The 27,614-nt window shown below is 37.4% G+C and overlaps 1 protein-coding gene across 6 annotated transcripts; it reads left to right on the top strand.

Annotated features, from left to right (window-relative positions):
• Positions 1-402: 402 nt before the first annotated feature.
• Positions 403-26,810, top strand: LOC117406646 (growth hormone-regulated TBC protein 1-like). 6 transcript variants are annotated; one of them, XM_034010841.3, is made up of 9 exons: positions 403-548; positions 1,162-1,262; positions 2,649-2,800; positions 5,759-5,917; positions 11,151-11,275; positions 16,324-16,420; positions 23,765-23,937; positions 25,181-25,366; positions 26,336-26,810. In XM_034010841.3, exons 2-9 carry the CDS (start codon positions 1,180-1,182, stop codon positions 26,426-26,428), a joined length of 1,068 nt encoding a protein of 355 aa, XP_033866732.1. In that variant the 5' UTR covers positions 403-548; positions 1,162-1,179; the 3' UTR covers positions 26,429-26,810. The 6 variants fall into 6 exon arrangements, with proteins under 6 accessions (XP_033866732.1, XP_033866731.1, XP_033866730.1 ...); XM_034010840.3 differs by having other exon boundaries at positions 403-587; XM_034010839.3 differs by having other exon boundaries at positions 403-687.
• The last annotated feature ends 804 nt before the right edge of the window (positions 26,811-27,614 follow it).

Here is a 27,614-nt window from a genome sequence, read left to right as displayed (position 1 = left end):
TCAGGACTATATTACTGCCAGCGAGGTTCTAAATCCCTTCCTGATTTAGGCATGCGTTTTTCAAAGTTCTGTATCTAGCAATTCCCATTTCAGATTAACCGATCTTTCTTCCACACAAACTGAAGTTCAGATAGTGGATTCGTACAGAAACAAATCTAAACAACACTAAAAGTATGGCACATGCATTCGCTGAAATGACTGTCTCTCTCTCTAAAAAATATATATGCCCAACAGACAACAGTCTCAGGTGTTCATGTTTGATTTATCTTGAGAGTTGACATCTCGCTGATGTATTCCTGCGTTAAACAGTCAGCACTAAAACTACACCCTCACTGCGTTAATTGATTGGAAATTGTGCAACGCTTAACTTTAACTAAAAACCCGCCCACGGCTGATACCAGTAGTTGTGGGTAAATCGATGTGCTGTGAGTGGCAGCTGGGATTTACCGGCAACTGTGGTTGGGCCACTAAGCTCCACCCCGTTCTCCTGATCGACAGTTGGTGGTGTCCACAATCCTCCGACTGGCTCAGTGCGCGTTGCTGCTTATGTATGTGTCTGAAACAAGTGAAGGCGAGGGAGAGGATAGGTAGAGAAAAAGGGGCAATTCTCAAACAACTGTCTACAACTCTGTTCAGCTATTGCCTGCTTTAAATAAGTGCGAGTCTGCGTGTTGCACATTTGCAAAGGTGAAACAATATAGGCAGGTGAAAAAAATAAACAGCGTGTGTCGTATTACACGGGAAGACTGGAAAATAATATTACAAGGTTGGGAGAGAACAGGCATCGGAGTGCACCGTTTAAATGTTACAAAGTTGTCATGAGCATTTGATTTTGAAAACAGTCGGAATGAACCGTGGATAACAATAATAATAATAATATCTCAGTCGTACCAAAAGCGGTTTCTGCTGTCCAGTAAGTGCTTGGCGAACACTGTTTCTTTGAGGTTTTACTATCGGTGATGAACTTTGGAGTTTCCACCGTGCCATGGCTACTCCTCTTCGGGATGTGGTTGTGTTACATTGTCTATGGTGTCTGATTTAATTTCAACTTTAAAGGGGCGGCACCTGCCACGGTTAACCAACCTGCGAAATATAAACTTAAAGCATTTTTTGTTTGTTTGTTTCGTCGAAATCTTAGTTTTTTTTTTCTTTTCTTTTAAGCCGAGCAATTTATTTTCAATGGATAAACAGAACGGGACACGGCAAACAGAAAACAAGCAAAGCGAGTTTGACAGAAGCACTGCAAAGGAGCGGATAGACAGGTAAACCTGCTTCTATTACATTTTTGTATTATTGGTCTTTCTCATTTGAAACTGTAAAATGTAGGTATAGAATATGGTTATGAAATAATATTGTGCGGTAACCAGTTTAAAACACGTATTTATTTATATACTTTTTTGCTTACCTGCTGCACCTCGGGTCAGGTGACGTAGCAGTGTGATGCAGTCACTGTGACTTTCTCATATATATATATATATATATATATATATATATATATATATATATATATATACTATAATATATACTATAATATTCTCGCTGCACTTTGAACTTTAGCAAACTGATATTAATATCGGTATTTAAAAAAAAAAAAAAAAAACTTTAAAATTTCTGGAAGCAAGTGCTGTGGTATATTTATGGCAATACACCTTGTCCTAGTTACATTTTTTTTTTGTTAGTTCTCCCAATGTTAATGCTTCATTATAATTTAACATTACAGTGTCGACCAGCAGGGCAATATTAGTTAGTAACCTTATGGTTTAGATTGATTAATGTCGCTTTATTCTAAAGCGTTTATTTACTAAATACAGTGAATACAAGTGCATACAGTCAGTAGCAAAGCCAGTGTGCATACAGATGTGTGTGTGTTTAATGTAAGTTGTATTAATTTGACTACTTGTGGTAGTCTCTTATTACTACTTACTCTACGTGCTCAGTTAATGCACACCTTACGCATTTACAAGGTTGTACTTGTGATTTATGATATAAGCTGGGTTGAAAACAGCCTTCTGAGAAAAGCCCATTCTTTGTAGTTCTGCTCTTAAACAAGGTTACACGTGTTATGGCAAATGATCCTTGTTACATCTGAGCCGGAATGTTGTTTCTTCGGTCACAGCAACCCTGTGCTATTTGTTTTTGTTTAAACAAAGTACTACAAACAAACAAAAAAAATAGACTAAGTTTGCTTCATTTAAGTCAAATAAAACTATGAAACTTGAGACAATGAACACACATTTAAGGACTCAAAGATGCTTACTTTGTTTGTTAGTATATATGTGACATGAACCATTTCGCAAGAAAATGCTGTAAATTGATTTTTTGTTTTAAAGACCTTCATAAATCTGACCTAACGCTCTGCATGACTTTAACTCTTTTACTAAATCCACAAAATTAAATATTGCTTTAAGAAAAAGTAATTGTAAAACCTTTACATGCAAGTGAGATCTCAGAGCTCAACTGCTTAGTAAATCATCTTGCATCAGTCATGGGTGTGCTTTTTTGATGGAGTTTTAATAGAATTTCAGTTTTTCAAGAATTTCAGGTTTTTTTTCTTTGGTCCAGGATGGTTCCTGTTGTTTGGGGCTAGAGCTGAGGTGTCCTTATGTCATTTCACACCCTGTTTACAGTGTTGCACTTTGTTTTAACAGGATTGATCCTTATGGGTTTGAAAGATCAGAAGACTTTGATTATGACTCTCATGAAGAATTTATGTCCGTCTATCTTGCCATCCTCACTAGAAGGTCGATCAAGTGGTCCAAACTTTTAAAGGGGAACAATAAAGTGGTAAAAAATATAAAAGGTATGTTTTATAATGCAGTAAAGCTTATTCAGGGTTACAAAAACAAATTATATGGCATTCTATAGAGATTCTCTCTCTCTCTCTCTCTCTCTCTCTCTCTCTCTCTCTCTCTCTCTCTCTCTCTATATATATATATATATATATATATATATATATATATATATATATATATATAAAATTCTATAGAGAATTGTTAAATATAGTTATATGGAGGGTTAGCGAAATCTCTATAGAATTCCATAGAAAATTGTGAAAGCTGTATAGAGTTCTATGGAGGTTGACAAAATCTCTATATAGAATGCTATAGAGTTCTATGGAGGTTGAGGAAATCTCTATTGATTCTATAGAAAATTCTGGAGTCTCTTAAGTTATGGAGGTTGAGAAAATCTCTGTAGAATTCTATTGAGCATAACTAATTAGGGGTGCCCACTATTTCTGAGCAGATCCTTGACCGACCTCTTACAAATTAAGAGTAACCATAAAATCTAAAAAAGTGAGCGACTGTCAGAAATTGAAGGTCAGTAATATTTCTAAATGCTGCCAAAGATGTTGCTAAATTGTCTCTGTTGAAATGCAAGGGTGTGATAATGAGAGGGATACATGTAGTACATCCCTGTATTACAATACAAGGGTGTGCTGATGAGAGGGATAAATATACATATATAATATGTTCTAGAGCAAATCAACACAAATGCAATACATAACTTTCAGTTAACTGTTTTTTAAGTTAAAAAAACAAGCACATACATTTTTAAAATGATGCACCCCCACATTAAACCACAAACATACCATTACTGTCTGTAGATAGATCTCTCTTCACTCTGTGTTAAATATTTTGTATTGTGTAAGACCTGTGAGTCACAGGAAGAACAATTATTAATATATTATTAATTTATTGAAACAGACGTGATCTTCAATGCCTGAGCCACTACAGCAATCTATGGAAACCCCCAATATACAAACATAATAGTATATTAATATAGAGCTTTCAATGCAATAACAGATTACATAATAATAACTATAACAAGTTCTAGGTCTCATATATACAAAATGGAACATAACAGTGCTTATTAACCCTTACAATTTATAACAAAACATACGGCAATGGTATTATTTTGATCTCACGATGGCTTCGGTTTTATTGCCATCTTACGGCTCTTTCATAAACGCAATAATAGGCACTTGGTTGTTTGAGTGATGTAAACCATCCACTTTTTATATACTATATGAAATAATTGTTTTTGATTACTTTCCAAAATGCTTGGGCGTTTTGTTCTGTCACAATATGTATAGTAACTTGACAGTACTTGCACACTTAAGTTATACCTTCTTTCCTTTGCTGTCTTCACGGGCACATTGCTTCCACATTATTACTCGCACTATTGTTAGGGTTAGGGTTGTTGAATGTGTTTGTACAGATATTGTATTCAATTTCCACAAGCCAAGTTGAAATACTGCAGGGCTCTTGCTTCCTGAAAGCGTAGTGCTTGTGAGTGTCCTGCATAAGTGACGGCTCAGTGACTTCATGTCCCCCGGGGGTCTAGATTCACAGGTCTCATTCGTCAAGAGGCTGAAACTGTAGCAGAGCATGTTTTATTATACAGAGAATAGCTTGCAGAGGTAATTTTATACTAAGAAAGGTAGTCTGAGGCAGCTTGTTTCCAGCTGACACTGAAGTACTAGCGATTGCAATTTCATTCAAATCTAGGGTAGTAGCAAGCACTTTGCATAACAGGCTTTTCTGCACGTCTGCTGAGTGTGCATTTATTTGCAGATATTTACGATATACATTGGTGTCAATTAAGCAATACAGTATAATTCTGATATTACATGGGATACATTCAAGCTATGTATTCTTGTAAAGTTGGTTATAGTAATCACATTGTTTCTCCTTTTTAAACAGGATTTCAAAAGCTGATATGTATGAACATAGACATAGAATAAATATAATGATAGTGCTAAAATACACAAGAAATGGTCGTTCTTATTTACCAGTTGATTAGTAAACTGGAAGGTGTATTTGGGCAAGCTGGGTTGCTCATGAAACTAAAGGTTATTAAACCTTTAAAACAAATATGAAAATAACAAAAATAAAATAAACAAATTGTAAAATATAAATACCAGTCGGTTGAACCTAGCTTTACAACTGTTTCATGTTCCAGCTTGAATTAGTTTATTAAATGGAACTAACAACATGTGTTTTAATAAATACATGGAACACTTAAAATACATCTTTTCCAGTATATTCAATATAGTGAACAACTTTGTTATAAGAGACTTTGTGTGATAAAATGGTAACTTACACAATGTATTGAAAACTGCCTATTATGCAATTCAAAAAGACCATTAAAAATAGACCAGGCTTAATTGTCTGTGTTCGAGATATTGCAGTAAGTGTTAACTAGTGAGATGACTCGGTAGACACGGTTTCTGTTGAGATGTGTAACACCTATGAGGAACTGTAAAGCATCACGTCCAGAGCTCGTCTTCTCCAAAACACTGACTTGTAGTTTTTCAATTCCAGTTGCTGAATGAACCACAGTTTCTTATGAGCATTATGAGCAAACACTACCAGTTGTGTGTCCAATCAGTTTTTTTACTTTAATGCGCAAGGGCAGTAGTAAGATTTGGAAATGCACGATTGCGGAACCTTTCTTAAAACATCCCAGCAGCCCTTTTAGGTTCAGATTTGTTACAGCCCTGGGTGAAGTCTGTTTTTCTTGAACACTGAATAAAACTGACTTACAATAGGGAGATAGCATATTAGGGAAACCCTTTTTACATGTGGATGTTGCATTGGTGTTTTCAGTTTTATTTATCCAACCCCAGTGTAAACCCCATGTTAAATAACCTGTCTATAAAGACTACACATAGTTCTTTTGACCCACCGTTGAGCAGATTTGGCTGTATTGAAAGCACGTTGCAGATGGGTTAGTGACTGTGTGTTCTCTTGTGCAGTGAAGAGGTATGTAAGGAAAGGCATTCCAAACGAGCACCGCTCCCTGATCTGGATGGCAGCGAGCGGGGCGCAAGCTCAGCTGGAGCAGAACCCGGGGTACTATCGCAAGCTGCTGGAGGGAGAACGGGACCCGAGACTCGAGGACACGATCAAGACAGGTAAAGCCTTCCGATTAATCACAAAGGGAATGGATTGATGTTTATTTTTATTTACTTTTTTTTTTACCACACATGTTTTTATTATTTTCATTTGGACACCACGATTTACTGAGCTTTTTAGCAGTGGAAAAAAATACACAACGCAGAATAAATATGGGTCAGAATAATGGACAAAAGGGGGGCTCCCAAGTGGCGCATCCGGTAAAGGCGCTCCGTGTGGAGTGCAGGATGCGCTCTATAGCCTGGATGTCGCGAGTTCGAGTCCAGGCTATTCCACAGCCGACCGTGAATGGGAGCTTCCAGGGGGTGGCGCGCAATTGGCCGAGTGTCGCCCGGGGGAGGGAGGGTTAGATCGGCCAGGGTGTCCTCGGCTCACTGCGCACCAGCGACCCCTCTAGTCTGGCGGGGCGCCTGCGGGCTTGCCTGTAAGCTGCCCGAGAGCTGCGTTGTCCTCCAACGCTGTAGCTCTTGGGTGGCTGCATGGTGAGTCCGCAGTGTGAAAAAAAGCGGTCAGCTGACGGCACACGCTTCGGAATAATGGACAAAAATTGAATGGGCATTATAATAGGGGCATGCTGTAGACCGCCAAATTCAGACGCCGAGCAAAATAATCTGTTATACAATGACATTAGAAATGCGTGTAGCAAAGGAGAAGCTATACTAATGTGGGATTTCAAGTTCCCCCATATAAAATGGGAAAAACCGATGGGGAGCACGACAGGCAGAATTGAAATGGTAGAAATGACTGCTTCCTAACGTAATTTGTCAATGCACCGATTAGAGCCACTAACAACCAAACAAGCAAGATGGGCCGAATGTCCTCCTCTCGTTTGTAAACTTTCTTATGTTCTTATATTCTTAAAAGCTATAACCAAGGCTTTAAAATCAATTTATTACTGCCGTTTCCTGGTACCAAATCACTTCCTGTGATGTCACATGGTCTGATTAGAGCTAGATCATTGGATACAATCCGATGCTACAGCAGAGGAAGCGATTTGATGCCAAGAGGCTTCATTGCAGCAACTTTTAATAGATTTTAATAAATGGTGTTGCATTGGAAGCATCCGCATGACCTGAATGAAAGCATAATAAACAAGCAGATATTCAGCACAATAAAGAAGGTTGGGCAGCTCCTATAACAGGTACGAAAACATTAAACCAGCAAACAGGTGATTTTTCATTTAGATAGGAACCAAGAACGGGACTTTCAGCTGCAAAGCTCTGCTCAGACCTCCTGGATATAATTTGATCAGAATGTGTTTGACAGCATGCCCCAGTTTACCCAGAACATGTGAATAAAAATAGAAAAAAAACATTCTTGATTATGTCGAAAAAATATGGCAGGATATATAAGTTTTTTCTAAACACCATGCAACACAAGGCTCCATTGCAAAGTTAAGTACATAATATTTCGAAACTACAAATGAACCAGGCCAGGGCTATTTTTAGAGTGATTCTATCTACATCCTAGTGGTTTTCTTAATAATTCTGGAAATGTCTCATTCCACATAGTGGAAAAAAAAATTGTATCAAATTTGTCTGTCAAATTTTATGTCTGCTGACAATATCAATTATTTAGATAATCATAGCATGTCTTGTGAACAATTAGATGTGCATTGGCTTGCTTTTGTAATGTTCAGAGATTTTTGGCAGAGGAACATTACACATTTAGCTTAAGAAAAGTGGTGGAAATCAAGAAAAAACGACATTGTTTGTTTCTGAAGAATTAGGGGGGGTCGTGATTAAAGTCTTAAAAGGAGTTGACAGCGTTTAACCAAACCAATGTTTAAGCACAGCACAGAAACCAGGGCCAGAGGACACAGGTGGAAACTAAGTGGGGATAAACTTAAGACAAAGAGAAAGAGACACTTCTTCACACAGTGATGAGGGTATGGAATGGATTAACTAGTCATGTTTATTGAGGCAGAATCACTTGGATCCTGTAAGACCCAACTTGACAAAGTTTGGCGATCAATCATCTACGAGGAACTGGATGGGCCGAATGGCGGCCTCCTCATTTGTACATTTTCTTATGCTCTTTGGCAATGTGGTGTTGGCTGACATTTTTCCAAGAACGCTACAACAATCGTCCTTTCTACAGGGCAGAAACCCCCCCAGATGTAATGTATGTCGATGAAGAATTGTTTAAACAAGTCAAGTTCACTCAATCTCTCAAAAAAGACTGAACCCCAGTGCATTGAGCTGTAGAGACAAAAGCTGTGGTGAAAAAACATTCCCTTGCCTGCAGGTCAGCTGGTGACAGACTGGGTGACTGGTGTGTGCTCAATAACAGGCCACAGGGTCCAGACTCCAGACATAAGGCTCTACAGTCTGAACAATTTCCAACAATAGACATGCTGCTTCCCCTCAAGCTCATCCTGGCTGCAATTGTTCATCTCTTGAGACAGGGATTAATGCGTAAACATGTCAAGCTGTAATGAAAACACTGAAAACATTGCTAGAACTGGTAATGTTATGGAACTAGCAATAAACAACTTGGAGTTCTTAAACTAACCTCTTTAACATTCTTAAACTACCAGTTGCTTTTGAATAGGAAGACTTTTGCTATATCTGACCCAGTGTGTCTGAACTGCACATCTTGCTGAAAGATTCCTTATTGATACATAATTTGTTGGCAGGAACAGTGAAATACCATAGGGTTTTGGTACAATTATGGCTATTGCTAAAATACTCAACAGAAATACACACAAGCATATTACACGCACGTAATCAATGTGACTTTTTATGAATTTGCAAATCCGCCATTTGTGGCTGCCTATGCAAAATCAAACAAACTTCTCTTTGACCTTAGATGACTGCCATGTTGGGGTCATGTATTTGTTGTTTTTTTTGTTAATAAAATGTCTAGTCGTTGCCAATGGTTTTTATCCCGGTTTTCTCCCCAATTTGGAATGCCCAATTATTATTTTTGTCCCGGTTCGCCGCTGCAACTCCCACGCTGAACGTGTCCTGCCAAGCCGTCTTTTTTCGCGCTGCAGGTCTACAATGAATCCACCAGACCCATAGTGCCAGAGGACAACACAGATCTGAGTGGCTTCTACAGCAGACCCGCAGGCGCCCTATCGGCCACAGGAGTCGCTGGTGCGCGGTGAACCAATTGTGCACCTCCCCCTGGGAACTACGCGATCGGCGATGGCATAGCCTGGACTCGAACCAGCGATCTCTGTGCCAGAGGGCGCATCCTGCACTCCATGCTGGGGTCATGTGAATTTGTGGTTTCTGGATGATAGAGACCTAAGGCTTAGAAATACTGACTTTAATACACAACTGTAGTCTTAAGATTCTGTTGGTCAAGTTTGATCGTGGGTATCATACACGAATAAATAACCCTTTTGTGCCAGTTAATTTAAAAAGCTGCCACCTTGTCAATGCTTCACAGCTCAGAAACAATTTGAAATGCTGTCATATTTGCGTGGTTATATAAATTATGCATGCAAAATGACATTCAATGCTGACCAAATATGTCTGCCATATTTTATAGTTTCAGCTGAATAGAGACCGTACATTTTGAGTAATGGTCTTATTGCCAGGACACAGCTGTATTCTTTGACTTAGTTCGGTTTAGATGTGTTCCATTACCTGTGTTGTCCAGGAAAAACAATAACCTTTTTACTACCTGTAGCAGGGCGAGTGCCCTGCACGTGTGTATTTAGTGTTGGTTATATAATTTGTATGTGGAATGGGTTTATTTTGTGTCATTTTGGGAGCTGATTTGTTTAATTGAATCATTGTTTACAGACGGACGCTCGATTGAGACTTGCTGCCTGCTAGGCTTGGTTGAGGGGAAGGGCAGCAGGTGATTGGCTGGGCTGGACCTCAATCAGCAGGTGGGCGGCTCTTGATCGAGTGTCCGTCAGGTTAAAAACATCCGCGGGAGATGGTTCAGGGCTGCTGCAAGGCCTGCCGTTTTCACGGCACCTTTGATTTATAGTTTGGGGTATTGTGTTTTTATTTGAGTGTTTGTACAGTCTTGTATAGTCCTCTGTGCGTTACCATCGCTGGTAACGTCACATGACCATCTTTATTTTACTTTCGTTTTCTGTTTGTTTGTGAATAAAACCTGCGCGCCTGTGCCGGCGTTTTCAACACCACCACCTCTGTCTCTCTGTATGCTTGAACAGCGGCTACCCACACGCGTGACACGAGGAAGACCCTGTCACACTACCACATTGTTTTAACCTCAGGTCATACTAATCCTACAGACCACACGTTTTGACATAGTGGCTTGAGAGTTGTTACAAAGACTCGTAAGCCATTGAAAAGGGAGGTGTTGGTAATGAATAACCCACATTTTTTAGGCGTTGGCTAGTTTATATGCAACTGGATGAAACTAGAGCTACTTTATTACAGTCAGGGGACTTTCAGGAAGAACAGGTTTTTAACACCACTTATTATTATTTTTTTTTTAAATGTTGTGCCTAATTTTAAAACATTCTTGCGTACTTTATTTGATCACATTTCTAAACCATGTGCTTCGTATGATACTCTATTGTGCAAAACTTGGTAACCAAGCAACCGAAAAGGTCAAAATGCACCCATTATTGAAATATCTTTACCTAGTAGTACAGTGTTAGTGTTTTATTTCAAGATGAGGATTTGGATTAAAAATAAACCTGCACTTTGCAGAGTACACTTTCTATATGTGGGCTGTCTCTCTTATGACTGGCTGCCTTGTTACGCAAATGCTTTCACTGCCATGTTATGGAAAATCTAAAGGCTGCATCTCCTTATTTTAAGTACATTTCAGTCACAATGGGATAGATAGCTGGTTGTCAGTTGGCAGGTGCTTTTGTTTTCAAGACTGGCCAATTTACAGCTGCTTCACGAAGAACAGTCTTAAAAATGATCACCCTGGGGGTCACTAGAGAACAGACTTGGAGACTTTTTTTTTTTTTTTTTAACAAACAGAATTGGAGGAGATTAGTGAAGAATGGTCACTCCTGTGAATCATTGCCATGTTGGCTATCCTCAGTGGCTCACATATAAGGGACAGTGTTTTGTTGTCCAACCCCACTTTTTTTATTTTGATAATGGTCTTTAGTACAGTTTTGTTTGTATCATATTCTTAACTAACTGAATCAAACTCACAATCCTCTGCTTTTTAATTGTGCGCATATACCGTGGGAGTCCATTCTTTTGAACAAGCTTGGCTAATTAAAAGAATAATGATTTGTCATTTTCATGTTTTTTTTTTTGTTTGTTTTTTTTTCAGACATGCACAGAACATTTCCTGACAATGTACACTTTCGGAAAAATGCTGATCCCTGTTTACAGCAGACCCTGTTCAATGTGCTGCTAGCGTATGGGCATCACAATAGAAATGTGGGATATTGCCAGGTAAGTGTGAAGCAACATTACCAAGTACTATATAATTATCTTTTAATAAAAAGTAGTTTATTTTATTTGAACTGTGACAGGGTGAAAACCCCTCACTTGTAAATAGTATTTATATTTGTGATTTGTGTTAATAATGTATTTTGTACTGGTACTACTTTTCACTTCCATATTCTGCAGTATAAATGCAAAGTAACAGTATCTTTATTTTCATATTTTAATGTAAATGTATTACTTTACACAATAAATGTTCTCAGGAAAGTGTTAATGTTGAGCCTCGATTTAACCTTTAATTTCCATGTGAGAATGTGGCTGAAATTGAGAAGTATGGGCCTTAATTGGTGGTCCAATAATCAGTTATTGAATTTGTTTTGAACAATGCAGGTGTGTGTGTTAGTCTGCTGCTAGGCTGCCTGTTCAGTAGAGGCTGGTGCTTTGGAAGGAACTCAAGTGGGCTGCCTGTATATCGTTATTATTTGTTAAATCTTTTGTGTTATTTTTGTTCAATAAAAGTCCTCAATAGCATCACTATTTCAACAGCTTCCTGATGTCCTGCCTTTTTGCCTGATTGCTTTCACCTAAACATTACATTAACAAGTTACAGTATCTTTGCCTGTGCGCAGTAAGTTTAATGAGGATTTTATTTAATGCTAGTGTGTTGGTGTAATTGTAGTGGAATCTTATCTATGGAATTTGAAACTAGGTCATGGAGATCCTGGGGAAACTGGGCCCTTCAGAGACAAATCATTCTTTGTTTGCTGATCATACAGCCATTCGTGGTATCTGTTTAGTCTTAATATCCTTGTGTTCAAAACTGATGCCTTTTAAACATCAGCTGTTTGTACACACTACTGAAATTTACACAAGTATTTTATTATTTTACTGAAGTAACCTATTTCTTGAAGACGGGGTCTAGTCGTTTTTTTAAAATAGCACATTTTATTTATATATATATATATATATATATATATATATATATATATATATATATATATATATATATAAAGGGTACATGTAGGAACATTGGTTTTAAGACCATAGCTTTTACACTTTTTTTTATTTTTTTTTTATTTTAATAAATACCAGGAACTGCGCTTCACATGAACTCTTTTGCAATGCAAATGAATGGGATTTCCATTCCAAAAAGATAATGTTGTTGTGTTTTTCCAAGGAAATGTTGTTTTGTGGGCTTTAACAACCCAAACTATTACTTTTTTAATTGTAAAATGTATCCTACTGTTTCCGTTAACAATCACGATATAATCCGCTGTGCTGAAGTAGTATTGCAAACTGCTGAAAGAACTGAAGTGGTCAATCAGGTTGGAAATACAAGACCATCTCTGCTTGTTAATAATTCATGTGAAATGCACTGGACAGATCCATCACTGTGCTGTGCCTGTGGAGATAACCATAGCCATGATCAGAGAGCACCCCAAGGGTCCGCAGGAGTTTCAGTCCAGCACAGCTCTGATCTCTTTTAAATCCACAGGGCAGCCTCGTGCTTCCACTGCACCAGGCTGTGAACCTACTTTGAACTTGGCCTAATATGGTTGTAAACTCTGCTTTTTAAGTATTTTTAAAGATCCCTTAAAAGGCCATATTGAAAACACAGGCTGTGTAGTAAGTGTTTCCTATAAAATGTTATCCGCAAACAACAAAAAGGCCATTTGTACTTCCATTTTACAACCACTACAGTTTACTTCTTGTTTACTTATCGGAGGTGTCTTTCTCCGTACACTGTACCCCCGGGGATACTTTGTACTTTGAGTAAATGGTCTGCAGAATTTCCCCAGTTAGTGTAAGCAGCTCTCTTTTATAAAAGCTTCTTGCATTAAACCATGGAAGACTTGTAGTAAAGCATGCAAATACCAACAAGATTACCAGGGGTTTCTTCTCGGGTGCAGTTATCTTCAAAGTCGTTGCATTGTGTTTACACAGTTACATGGTCCACATAACTTGCAAGGTGAGAAGCCCATTGGTCTAGATTGGAATCGTTTCGTTAGGTTACTTAATGATTTGCTGTTTAACTGAGCAGTTTACCCTCAAATAGTGCTGATTATTGAAATCCCTTGACGGGGCTGGACTGCTCAGAAGCATTTGTTCAGACTAAATTGTTTCCTGTTTGTGGAACAAACTGTCTTGAGAATAGCAAAGGTCCTTAGTGTTTTTTTTTCTATACTGGTCATTCAGTTTGTACAGTTTGCATGTCAGCGTTATTTAGCACACCTTATTGAGACTTTTTTGTAAAAGTCTAAATTGCCTGCAGTAAACTGAACAGTAAGTACAAAATACACTCTGCTAGTTATAAACAAATGAGCTGGTACAAAAATGAGGACACTTAAGGGAAAGTATATGCACAAGTGCTTCCGTGGTAGTACAGAGCATTAGGAAAAGCACATGACTGATTTGAATACAGCTCTGTGTTAAGCAGATACTGTACCAGCTGCTGCCTTTACTGTCATCAACACTTCCACACTGCAGCTTGATGCTGAGCATCTGTCATTCTGGGAATGAACAGATAACTTTATACAAGTCAGTTGCCTCCGCCACACCTACTGCTACTATCTCATAAACTATTTAAACTCTCAACTTCAAATGTCCACTGTTGTGGAAACTCAGCCAGATTATAATGACACCCTTTTTTTTGACCTGTGACCTAAGACGGAGACCATATTGTGACTTCCTGTTGATGATAAAGATATTTAAAGATATTTCCTTCATAATGTCTTGGTTGGTATTCTGATTTATGCTCATTAATCTTCCATTACAGGTGGTGTCCAGTAGATATTAATAATTAAACTGCCACATTATTTCAACCTGTGGTCAGGCACATCTTTTTCACTTTTCCATTTAACTTTTAATCCACCCTGATTATTCCCCTTTTCTAGTTTTGCTAGGAAAAAAAAAGCAGCTTTAGTTACAAAAAATAAGCTTGCTTTTTTAAAATATATATATGTGTGTGTGTGTGTTGTGTATGTATATGTGTGTGTGTGTAGTTGTATTTAACATGGGCTATGAATTGTCACTTGAAACACCAACTCTTAATTCAACTTTGCTTGAAATGATGCAGACCTGGATTTTTTTAAACAGTTTTATTAGTTGTAAAAAAAAAAAAACAACAAACAATGTTTTTACATTGTTTTTAAAGGTGGCTATCTTACTGTGGATATTTGTGCCTGCTCAGCCATGTGTAGCTCTGTATGTACAGTAATGTATGTTAAACTTACATGTTTAAATGTACATACTGTGGATGTAGGTTATGTATTGTAAGATACTTACATACTGTACATGACGAATGGAGAACATTTCCTTTGCTGTCTTAGCTGCCTGCAAAATAAATGATTCAGTATTGCCATTTTGTATGAATTCTGGGACAAGGACTACTTGGGAATTACTTTTGCCCTGTCTGTGAAACCAGCCCCTTGCTTGAGTTTATACCTTGAGTAGCTCACATTGGAGTTGGATGTCCCGAGGGAGAGAGTGTCACAATTTAAACTAAAGTAGCTAGAAATGTGTGAGACAGGGTTTTGGACCCTAGTGGTTATGAGTGCAGGGAGCTGTCCTGCTGTGAACTTCATAGACTATAGCTGGTTTGGGGAGTAAGGAAAACATAATGAGAGCATGTGGAGTGCTTTTAATAGGTTAGGGCAATAAATAGTGAAAAGGGTCCTGGGATTGCATTCCTTCCTTTTCCATGAGATTTTCTCTTCTCTGAGAAACCAGGATGGAGCAGCCTTTTATTTTGATTTATAAACAACACTGCAGGACTGTCTTGGCATACAATTCTGGCCTAATAACCATTGGGTCTTAATACCACCACTCTACAGGAATGGAAATAAGACTCCCATTGCATAGCAGATGGATCCATTCGTGGTTTTACTGTGGGCTTAATAAGACACACCTGAGCTTGTTACCTATACTCTGTGTCTAATCAAGCATGTAGTAAAACCTGGAATGGGTGAAACTACCATGCAATAGGAGTCTTATTTTCACACCTGCTCTAGTTAATATAAGGGCCCTGCTGTATGTGAAGATCAAGCAGTGCCCTTATATTAACTAGAGCAGGTGTCTGTAAGAATATGAAATGCACCAGAAAGCTCAATATGTTTTAATATGTTTTAATATGTCGGTATTCAGAGACCCTTGTGTTTCAGCAATAAAGTACTTTAGATCAACACAACTATACTATAGCCTGTAAGTTAGTTATTCTAGCTCTTTTATGAGTGTGCCGCCACCATTCTACCCTTGGCACAGTGCTGCTGTCTCGTGTTCTTATGTTAAGGAGATCAGTAGCACTTTACAAAGGAGGAGCAGCCATTTTTACAGCTGGAAATTTCCACATGACCTCAAAATGCTGTTAACCTTCAGGATTGTTGAAAGAGCCCCTATCATTGTAAAAAAAAAAAAAAAAAAAAAAAGTTTCATAGCAGATTATTGTTAGGATACAGAATAAAAATACTGTATATTTATAAAAAATACTGTATTTATTCAGGAGTGAAAAACAAAACAAGAAGCTTCTTATTGCCAACATCTGCTGATGTTGATAGGTAGAAACCCCTAATTGTACTTTTTGAATTCCTGTGACTTTTTTTTAATGTAAGGTAGCTCACAGTCAAAATGATGTATGTGGTCAACATTAAATCCTACTATTTGAGCCCCCCCACCCCCCCCCAATAGGGCATTTGAAATTGGGTAGAATATGGGGATAAAACCGACCAAAAAATGGATACAGAAAATAAATGTTGTCTTCTATAATAAACTTATTCAAGAAAATATGCAATACACCTATAAACATTGTAAGGACTTTCTGAATAAAAGATGTAGTACAGTATTTCTGTAGCACAAGACCCACTTGTGATCAGCTGAGAACTGAAATATCTTCATGTGATGAACGCCCTTGCCCAATTTTATTTTTAATCTTGATCTCTCTGAAGATTGTGCTTTGGAAGCCAATAGGTTGCAGTTCCAGGAGCCCTTTGTTTTTCGTCGCTCTGAGAGGGCCATCTTCCTTCAGGCTCGTACTAATTCAAGGCTTTTCTTTCACATTTTAGGGCATGAATTTTATTGTAGGATATCTGATCCTCATCACGAAGGATGAAGAGAAGTCTTTCTGGTTGTTAGATGCTCTGCTGGGGAGAATATTACCTGGTAGGTTTATCGTAATTACAGTCTGTCTCCCCCTGTGTAATTTAAGAACAGTTTATCAAACTGCACATGTAACACGTCTTTTAAAAATATCTTGTCTCACAGTTCCTTTAAATTATGTCTTTTTAATATATATTAGGGCTGTCAAGCAATTAAAAAAATAAATAATTAATCGCGATTAATCTTGGGATTTAAAAAAATAATCTCAATGAATCTTGGTTTTAATCGCATATTTAATTGGTACAATTACTGCATCAATCTCATTTGTTTGTTTTATTACTGATTTTATTATCATTATTGTTCTTGTTATTATCACTATACAAAAAAACAACCCAGCATTAAATGCTGTTTTCCTATTTCTGGATTCTCTTTACAGTTTTATGTTTATTTCCAATCCAGCATTGTTGTTAAATTGTTTGAACCCACTGCTCAATCACAATGGAGTCAGTTTATTACTCACCTTACTGCATTTACAATTATCAGTTTCCTTTACAGTTTCCTTTATGCATAAACAGATAATAACAATAATAATAATAATACATTTTAAATTCTCTTTTATTAATGACTTGAAATTGCCTAAATAAGACAAAGCTACAGTGTTAACGGGTCTGCAGTCGATAGCTGTCCACCAGCACGTTTAAAGAAGTTTAAATTTCAGTTCGGTCCAGTGGCATGTGGTGTACGATTCCAGAACACTTTTACCAAATACAGATACTTTTCTGCTAGTGCAGTATACTTTATATCAACAACCCAGAAGGTCATGAATGAAATGAATCTGTCAAGGTGTATTCTTTTAATATACACGCAAAGGTCCCACACAAAAACAAACTGGAGCTTGGGATTTCCCAGTTAGTCATTTACTTCAGCCAGTGTGTTTTCACATATTGCATTTCTGGCATGATGACAGAAATGTGTCCCGTCCTAACAAGTACATGATTGTATTCCTAAAAATAATTTTCTTTACAGGAAAACATAAGCAGCTGATGTTCCTGTTTTACACGGTTCAGTTTGTTCAGTTTACTGCACTTGGCTTTGTTATAATGTGTACCTTGTCCAGTAGTTAATTGACTGAGCTAGCTGGTTGCCACACTGTGAAGTGGAACAGAAAGCTGAATGTAGTCACTGTAGGCTCAACTGACTTAAGTGCCACATTCCCCATTTTGTTTATATTTCATGTTTAGGCATCGTTATATAATATTGGCTAATTGCTAAAGTAATTATTTTTCATATGTGTGCTTGATGAAAGTGGTCTTCATACTGTAGATGAGAAGGTCTAGTTGTTGACCATGGGAAATGTACGAGTTTGACTGTAGGATTTGTATCCAGCATCCTCAAGAGGGAAGTTCTGTGTTTTTGTAACCCTGCTACCTCTACAGCAGATATTTCAGATGCTGACATCTACAGTGTGATGAAACCTCCACAGCAAATTCAAATGACACTCTTCACTTTGACCTGTGGCCTAAGGTGGTTGCCCTGTTGGGGTCATGTGCCTTTTTGATTGATAAAGACCTAATGCTTTGACATACTGGCTTTGATCATATGTATCGTAAAAAAAGGACACCACGTGAGAGTTGTTTATTATTATTATTATTATTATTATTATTAGTAGTAGTAGTATTAGTATTAGTATTATTATTATTGACATTTCTAAAGGTGTGTTTTTTTATTTTGGTACTATACCACTGAGGCTGCTGAGCAGAGAGGAGGCATTCAGAACAGATTCAATAGCTAAACAGTATGGCCTCTTGAAAGGCTCAGTATTTTACAAGACCAGTTCGATAAGCTGTCAGCCCCTGGCATCAGAAGGGATGATGCACACAATGCACATGTGACTGCTGTTCAGGTCAGATATGCCCGGGGGTTCATCCAGCTTGTCTGCTCCTATTAACTTGTCAATACATGACAACGAGTCTGTGTCTCTCCAACAGGAAAGAGTTTTGAAGGCTGTTGCTACTGAAAGTAAACAGGCTGGGGATAACTTTTTGATACCCCATTTGCTGTAGACTGTAGCATGTTCTTTCTGAACAGTTTTTGAGATTTCTGTAAAGGAAGGAAGCGGGTTATGTAGTGGTGCATAGTATGTCGGTTTGAGTTCTAGTTCAAAACATGGTGCAGTAACAGCTTTAAGGGCAGTAAGATTCAGTTAAATGACGCCAGTGTTTTCCATGCTTGGAATTGCTGCCTGTATGTACTTTATTACTGAATAATTATATATATATATATATATATAATATATATTTAAACAAATGCATATAGTCAAACAGGGGGTTCAGCTTGCACACCGGTGTGATTTATGGAGTGTTATGGTAAATGTAACCAGTGTTGAGGTGGAATGCTGCTTAGCTGCTGTTCTTTTTTGTGGATGTCTTTTGTTTCTTTGATAATCCCCATGTTTTGAAGCTCTAATTTACTGCTCCTGTATACAGGTCTGGTATTTCAGTGAAATATATGACAGGGCTGCACGCAAGACTTTCCTTGTATTTTCACTTGTTTTGTTAAACAGGGCTAGTGTACTGAATCTCCTCCTAGGGGCTGATGAGTTCATAATACTGACATCTGCATGAGACCCATACTTGCCTGTCAATTCCAGAGCTTGCTCTTTAGTTGAATGGTAAGGCGTATGGTTCGCGTCCAGTCCTTGCCGTTCCATTCAGTTAAATGGGCTGAGATGCCAATTCATTATACTAGACAACTTTAATAAAATAATAATAATAAATAAATAATGTTTTTAATAACAATTATTATTATTTATTTTTTGATGAACTGACTTTGGTGAAATTGACTATTATTGTGCCAGGCAGAGTTGTCAACCATAAGGGTACAATTTTCACTCTTGTTTTTTCACTGAAATTGAAACTGTTACAAAAATGAACTCCTGTATGTGTGTTGCATGTTATTTGATTTGTATCATTAACAGTTTCATTTTATTTTCCAATATGCAACCTGCACTTAGCAACACAGACCTTGATAAATCCGGCCCAACGTGCTTGACGTCTTATTGTGCTTATTAGGTTAATCCTTGGTTACGCAAGTGGATCAGGAAGCAGGTTAGTTTTATTTACCTGACATGAACTTCCGGGAAGCTCGGTAGCGTTTCTGTTCAGAAGATGTATCTTGGTTGTGCCTTCAGATCCCTAACCTGGTCTTGCTTGATGACTCTGAGTTGTCTAGTGAAGCGATAAGCTGTAATCTTGTTATGCATAGTTTGAAACCCTGCAAACGATTTACACTAAACCATATCCTGTTAACCTTCTCATTTGAGAACATGTTGCTTTCTTAGAGTCCTTCAAGTCGTACTACTAATTGAATTTGTAAATCCCTAAAGGCGTAGTTTTAAAATATTGGATGTTACTGTTTTATTAGCTTCATGACTTATTTTACTTCCTACACATGGGACATGCCGTTTAACTCGGAGCACCTATGTAAAATAAAATAAATAATATATAATATGGGGCAAAGCCAGTAATTAAATGTAGGAGAAACCCCTCTGGACAGGCTTCATTGAAATACAACTTCTAAGTAACCGTATACCATTTGGCTTTTGCTTAGTACAGTATATACTGTGGTAATATTCACAGGCCCCCAGTTGCTATCTATAGTCCTGTACCATGTGATGAATATAATATTTCCTGTTGCTCAGGTACTGCACTGTGCCAGCCCCGAGAACACTTTCTCAGCAGTCTGTTGAGCTCCTTAGGTTTCAATAATACTCTTGCAGAACAATCTCTGCAATATATCCCCTGGATGCCTGTGCTTAATGAAGGCACAGATGCCTTGTTTGATTTAGGAAATGCCTTTTAAGACAGTGGTAGTACACTGCTTGAATTTTGCGTACGTTTCTTCAAAGCAAAAGAAATGTCCACAGTTAGTGTTGATACAGTTAAAGGATTAAGATAATTTTAGATTATTTGCATAAATTAGGAGGTTGTGTGGTCCGGTGGTTCAAGAAAAGGGCTTGTAACCAGGAGGTCCCCGGTTCAAATCCCGGCTCATTCATTGACTCACTGTGTCACCCTGAGCAAGTCACTTAACCTTCTTGTGCTCCGTGTTTCGGGTGAGACATTTTTGTAAGTGACTGTGCAGCTGATGCATAGTTCACACACCCTAGTCTCTGTAAGTTGCCTTGGATAAAGACGTCTGCTAAATAAACAAATAATAATAATAAATCATGCGTGAATTAGCACTTCTCACAATCCCCTGGTTTCCATGCCTTCGTTATAAACATCATTTGTTACAAAGGCACATGGAAGGAATACATGTAATTCAATCCACATGAATTAACCGGGCTGAATTCAAAATGAATGACTTCAAAACTCTGAAAGGAAGTGCAGAAGATATTCAGGTGTTATTCCTGTGGTGTTCAGTCAGAATTCATTACTGGCCATATTTATTTATTTATTTTGTCCAGCATTGGATAGGATTAAGTAGCAATTATGGCAGCACTTTCCTGTTGTGGTGTTTTTGTTTTTGTTTTTGAAGTAGTACAGAAAAACAAACACGGCTTAAATCGACAGACATGAAATGGTGATAATACGTTATTTTATCTTAATTGTCCACGTTTTACTTGTATATATTGTTTTGCCTACATGCCCTTCTGTAACCCGTGCACTTCACACCTCTGCAAGGCAGGGGGCTCACTTGAAGAATACTTTTTAAATCAGCACATTCCCCCTGGTATGATCATCATTGTTGGGGGTGGAGTCTGCATTGTCCAGAGATATGAGAGTGTCAATCAAATCTCATTTCAACATCGAAGACATTGAAAAACACGTCTCGTTGAAATGTCTCTCGTTGATTAAGTTAATTAGTTCATTTTCTTTTAGTGTTTCTATATTTAGCAGTGTTGAATAGTTATGGATAGGGCTGTATTTTTCAAAGTAAAAGAATAGCTTATTTCATGACCTAAAAATAGGTATTTCAAGATATTTCAGGATTAAACATATTTATTTAAGCAGAAAAAAGTAGCGTTGATCATTCCACATGCTATAGATATGATATAAATCATGATAACCTACTTTTTATGATAATGACCCCAGTAAGGTAACATTGTGTAGCATATTCCCTGACCTCTTAGGAGTTGCATTTTACTGACATCGTGTGTGTTCCAAAAAAGACATTGAAAGAGATGCTTCTCTATTACACCAGGGCACTTCAGCTCTAGAGATGTACCTTGGTTGTATTTCTCAGAGTGCATTGGTGCTAATGCCATTATTTATGTAACACTATTGCTGGGTTTCTTATGTGTGTGAGCTTGCAGTGCACGTACTGTTTGTATGTTTACTGCTATGTAAACGGGGGTTTGTTTGGATGTTTTGTTTCTGTGAAATCTTAAGACACTTACACACCTTCGTAATGTGAAACGGAACATGCACAATTGGAATTTGTTATAAAAAAATGTCACCCCAAAACCCTGGAGAAGCCCAGCACTGGTTAGTAAGATATTCTGTGAGTGCACGTTGGCAGGATTTGCTATGATAGGCCAGCTCCCTCCTGTTTTAAACTTTCACAATAGTTACTTGGTTGTGTAAAGGCATTCTTAAAGGTGTCCAATGGGATGCAGCTCTGCATAAACACAGCAGCTGATAGTGGCAGCGGAGCTGTTTTATTTATGGCACCTCACTCTGAGGCTATCTTTAACTTGGAACACGGTCACATGGTCCTACAATCCCTATTCTTCATCCTTATCTCCTGAAGATCTCATTAGGTCTGTGCAATCTTCTCCTGTCTTTTCTCAGGAAAAAAACTAAGCAGTTAGTAGATGTTATTCATGTATCTTATAATAGGATTAATTTTTTCCCTTGTGTTTTTTCTTTCCTTTTTTTTTTTTTTTTTTTTTTACTGGGGTAGGTCACAAAGCTGCTGAAATTGAATCCTTCCATACATGCTGCCAGACTGCTTTGTTGCAGTCACACATGCGAACACTCGGAACATCGAATCTTCAATTTGTATGAGTCTAGCTTTTTACCAGCATGTTTGTTTGATTTTGTTTTTTTCCTGCAAAGCTAAGATGAATTTGGAAACACAAAAGGCATATAATATATATATATATATATATATATATATATATATATATATATATATATATAATAACATAAATAATCAGGGCTGTCAATTCATCACAGTTAACTTTTGCAATTACAGCATACTTTTTTTGGGAGATTTTAACTCACGTTATTTGCACTCCTGTCTAGTCCCTCTTAACATACCGTAATTCATTTCCTGCGCCACCATTTTAATGCATGCCAGGACTGAATGAGTGCAGTCATCGTTTTGAATAGAAAATTTGTCACAGAACCGCATTATGTAGCAAAGCACTCAAGCTGAAGGACTTGTGAAGTTTATTTTTTGTAACTTTCTGATGGTTCATTGGATAGAAGGAGGGTTACTTATATCTACTGTCAAAGTGCGTTCCAGTATCACAGAAGTGCATCTAGTCTGTACCACCTGCGTTCTAAACATGCTTTCACTTCTCAAAATACACTTTCTAGTAGTTCTTCTACCAGACAACAATACAACGTAATGAAACTTGTCAGTTTCGACAGAGTACTCTTAGAAACCCATGAATCAAGCGAAGTACGAAACTGTAACGTGCTGTTGGATAGCTACCGACTGCAGACCTGTTAACATTGTGGCTTTGTTTTATTTCAGTAACCACATTTATTTTTAAACGATATTATTTACAATTATAGAGGATATAACTGTTAGTCAGTGAAATGTTTTGTTTTATTTAGGCAAGATTAATTGCGATACATTTTTTTTTTTTAATTGCTTGACAGCCCTAATATATATACATTTCTCAAACTAAATTAACCCTTTTAAAAGTTATGCCTTTTAGGTCCCCGAGTGGCTCATCTAGTTAAATGAGTCACACAGCTTGGATGGCGCAAGTGTTATGTGTGGGAACTTGCTGGGGGAAAATAAATAAAATATAATACATTTTAAATTGGTCAACCAATGCTTAAGAAGTATTTTATTATAACATTCAAACATGGTTGATTTATTATAACATTCAAACGCGATTTGACTTTACTGAAGCCTAATAGTGTGATTGTTTATGCATTTTCCATATCTTCATGGAATGGAAATAAGACTCCTATTGGATAGCAGTTTCACCCATTCCAGGTTTTAACACAAGCTTTGATTAGCCGCATGGTATAGGTAGCAAGCTCGGATGTGTCATATTAAATTCATAGCCAAACCAGGAGTAGCTCAAACTGCTCTGCAATGGGTCTTATTTCCAGCCCCCTGGACCTGTGAAACTGGCAACCAAGTTTTCTAGCTATGGCTTCAGTAGTGTAATTTGAATTTGAACAATTACTACAGTATTTGCCCTTTTTGTTTGTGAAGATTACTACAGCCCGGCCATGCTGGGACTGAAGACTGACCAGGAGGTGCTGGGGGAGCTGGTAAAACTCAAGGTCCCCGCTGTGGCAGAGCTAATGGAGACGCACAACGTCATGTGGACACTGGTGGTGTCGCGATGGTTTATCTGCCTCTTCATTGACATTCTTCCTGTAGAGGTGATGATGATGATGATCCATTGCTGTTTTAATGTCTTATCCCACAACTACAGTGACTCTCAATACCCAGACCAGGTCTGAAGAGCAAAAGCTACAAAATGGACGAGCAGCAGTCTATACAGGACTGCTTCATGGGATAACAAGGGGATCCGTTCTGCTTGTTAGAGTGCCACACTATTTACAGGATATTCCAGTACAGATCTAGACACTGTGACACAATATGCAAAACAACATTTTACGTGACACAATATGCAAAACAACATTTTACACTCTGTTCTTGGATTAGGAAAAACAAGTTGTTCTGAAGATGCAAAACATACAGTAAATGAACAATAATCTTCATGAAACTTGGCAATATCAAGTTTGAATCCTATATAGAAGCAGAACTTTCATATTCCATCTCCTTCTTTTTTCTTTCCATGTTTTAAAAGTATTTTTCAAATTCCACCATGCTCATTGTTTTATAACTTGGCCAATTTTGTTGATACCACACCTTTTGTTTGGTGCAAACAGATTTTCTTTTAATGTTATTCAAGGATTTTTTTTTAATGTTATTCAAGGTAAACGTGATACTTGATTTGAAGAGCTTTTAGATTGTTATACTACATAAAAATATATGTAACAGTTGATCATCTCAGAAACGATATCAAATCCTTTCTCTTTATATGGCTGATCTGTTTATTCTATTTTGTCCATTTGTTAAATGTTTTTGATCAGATGGATCTTGTGTTCTGGTACATTCTGTCTTTGTGAGCAGAGATAATGCTTTATCATATTCATTTGTAACCTTTGAAGTCATAGAACATTTCAGGGTATATGATACCTAATTCTCAGCCCCATACATTTGATTGAGGTGGGAAAGGCTAAGCGGTTTACCCCGTTAATGGTCCATTCCAGTTCTACTAACAAAGCATTTCTTTGCACCCATTCGGAGTGGTTCATATTGTAATTACTCGAATACTGTGGTTTTTTTTTTTTTATATGTGTGAAGAGGCTTTCATCTGAGTTCAGGAGTTGCTCTAAGTGTAGTTGCTTGTAATTTAGTCTAGATCAGTGCTATGCACTAGATAGTTTGGCTGCTTACTAATAAAAAGACACTTTGGCTGCAGATTATAGAGAGAGAGAGAGAGGGGTGATGCAAGTCACAGTGACCATCTTTTTCATGATGCCGATGGCATTCATTTTGTAGAACTTCACAGCCATGGGGTGTATCTCACGAACAATTGTGTTATTTGTTTGACAGACTGTTCTCCGTATTTGGGACTGCTTATTCTACGAGGGATCAAAAATTATCTTCCGTGTGGCCTTGACTTTAATCAAGCACAATCAGGCTCACATACAGCAGGCCACCAACTTCCCTGACATCTGTGACAAGTTCAAGGAGATTATCAGAGGGGAGCTTGTGGACGACTGTCACACATTTATGCAGGTGAGCGCATTTGTGTTTCAGTTAAATAACCACACTAATTAAGCAGACGTAAGGGCATGTGTTTTCCATGGTCATATGAGGTTACAAGCTCAGGCACACTTCTGAGTCACCAAATTAACCTGCATTGCATTGCATTGTTTTGTTTTTGTATCATTTTACAGTTGCATTTTCTCAAATTTGTTCAGATTACATTTTGGTGCTAACAAACTTGATAACATAGGTCCTGTGGTGTCTAAAATATGCAGTCAATGTTGATGAACTACAATAGAAATGCTGCTGATGCTAATTTGTGTGTCATGTTGGAGAGGCGCCTTTTCTATAATGTAGAAAATAAATGCACACTTGTCTTTCTACAACACACACTGGACTGAGAAGCTGATTCCAGTTTGATATTAACCTGTTCAGTCCAGGTGGACTAGTGGTGTATGTTATCATATGCTGTTGGAACCTCACAGGACTCTTAGGTCCCGGTCTGAGCTATTGTAAATACATAAAAAAAATATTGTTTTTGTCCTGTAAGTTTATATAGTTCCTTTTTAAATTGTATAACTTAATTTTGACAATTCAGGCCTGAAAGGGTTCATTAATATTATTTGGCAGAACTTTCTTCAAATAGAAGACCTTTGACCAGCTTCTGCTGGTGTTGTTGGGGAAATACAAGTAAAGGATTGTAAGCCTACAAGGAAATTGCCTGTCTCAGTAGTTTTCTGCCTTTTAGTAAAGGCACAGTTAAGTAATGCAATAGCTCACTAGCAGCACCTTCTGGTATACTTCAAGATGACATCTGCATGGCTAGTTATGTCAGAGAAAGCCAGACATTCACCATGACATAAAATAAAGAAATCACAATACAGCTGTAAAACAGAACAAAAAATAAGCATACATTTTACTGTGTTTTTCTTCATCAATATCTATGCTGGTATTTAAGATTTTTTTTTTTTTAAATAAAGAAACCCTTTTTATTTTCAGAAAATCTTCACAGTACCCGGCAGTCTGTCCATGGTGACCATTACCAAACTTCGGGAGACGTGCCAGGCAAACGTAATTGCTCAGGGACTCTGAGTGTTTCTAGTTTAGGAAATTAGACTTCTGCAGCAATATTCTTACATTCCTAGGTAATGATTTGCACTGTGTAAAGATTCACCAGCTTCCATGACTGTTAGAGAACTGACCAGTTTACGGCCTTTTGTGGGGATTGTGTTGTGTATATATATATATATGAGTAGAGTTCAAGTTTTATCACGTGACTGTAAATTTAATGTGTGTATGTGAACAAATTTATACTGATCTGAATTAGTCTTAAGCCACAGCGATGAATATTTCTATGAAGAGTAAACAAGTCTTTAATATAATTAGCTTTTTCTTGCGATAATAGAATGTAACTTTATGGTTTTTTGAAGGCATTGCAATGTGGTATAAAATTAAATTGCCAGTTGCACTAAAACCTTTCTTTCACTTGACTTTGTTTTTTCTAAATCTGAACTAAAAAGGAGTATTTTCTTACTTTCAGATGTGTTTTTTTTAAGAGTAGTAATGTGTACAGGTTTTTGCAAGCATAGGAAACATTTATTTGACCATTGATTTTGGAACATTTAAGGCACCCACGCATACACGTCAGTTATAACCTAGATTTAGGGTAGTGCTGCAACAATTCCATTAATACCAAATAGCACTGACATGTATATGTTTACAATATTTGCCATATTTAAAAGTACAATTCATCTTCATATTTTAATGGACTATTGTTATTAGAAAACGAATCTGAGGCAAGCTCCCTAATCTCTGGTAAATTACCTCGGATATCTTTAACTGTTTAATCACTGTGCCAAATCAATCTGCTGGAAAATAAGTAAATACAGTATTTGTTTGAGACACTTACCTTTTTTTAGTTTTTGCTCAAAGAAAATCCCTGGTGTAGTACACGCCCTCAATGTTGTTTTTCAATGTAGACTAAAGTCTGTTTCCTGATATACGTTCAATCTATTTAAATACCGTAACCACAACAGCAATAACAACTCATCTCCAGTTTGAATAATAAGTTGCAGAAATTAAACAACTGGATGCAGACTGACATATTTCAGCACATCATAACACAGGCACTGTGCTCTCTTCTCTAACAAGAGGCTGAACACACTGTGAACAAGTTACTGAACAAACAGTACGATCAGCATTAACACATTATTTTTATTATTTAATTATTTAGCAGACACTTATGTAGGCTACTAGATATTTTTAAATAACTAAAACG

The sequence above is a fragment of the Acipenser ruthenus genome, chromosome 8, assembly GCF_902713425.1.
Source record: "Acipenser ruthenus chromosome 8, fAciRut3.2 maternal haplotype, whole genome shotgun sequence".
Classification (NCBI taxonomy): Eukaryota; Metazoa; Chordata; class Actinopteri; order Acipenseriformes; family Acipenseridae; genus Acipenser; species Acipenser ruthenus.
Note: the sequence above shows the minus strand (reverse complement) of the source record. Positions and strands in the feature narration are given on the sequence as shown.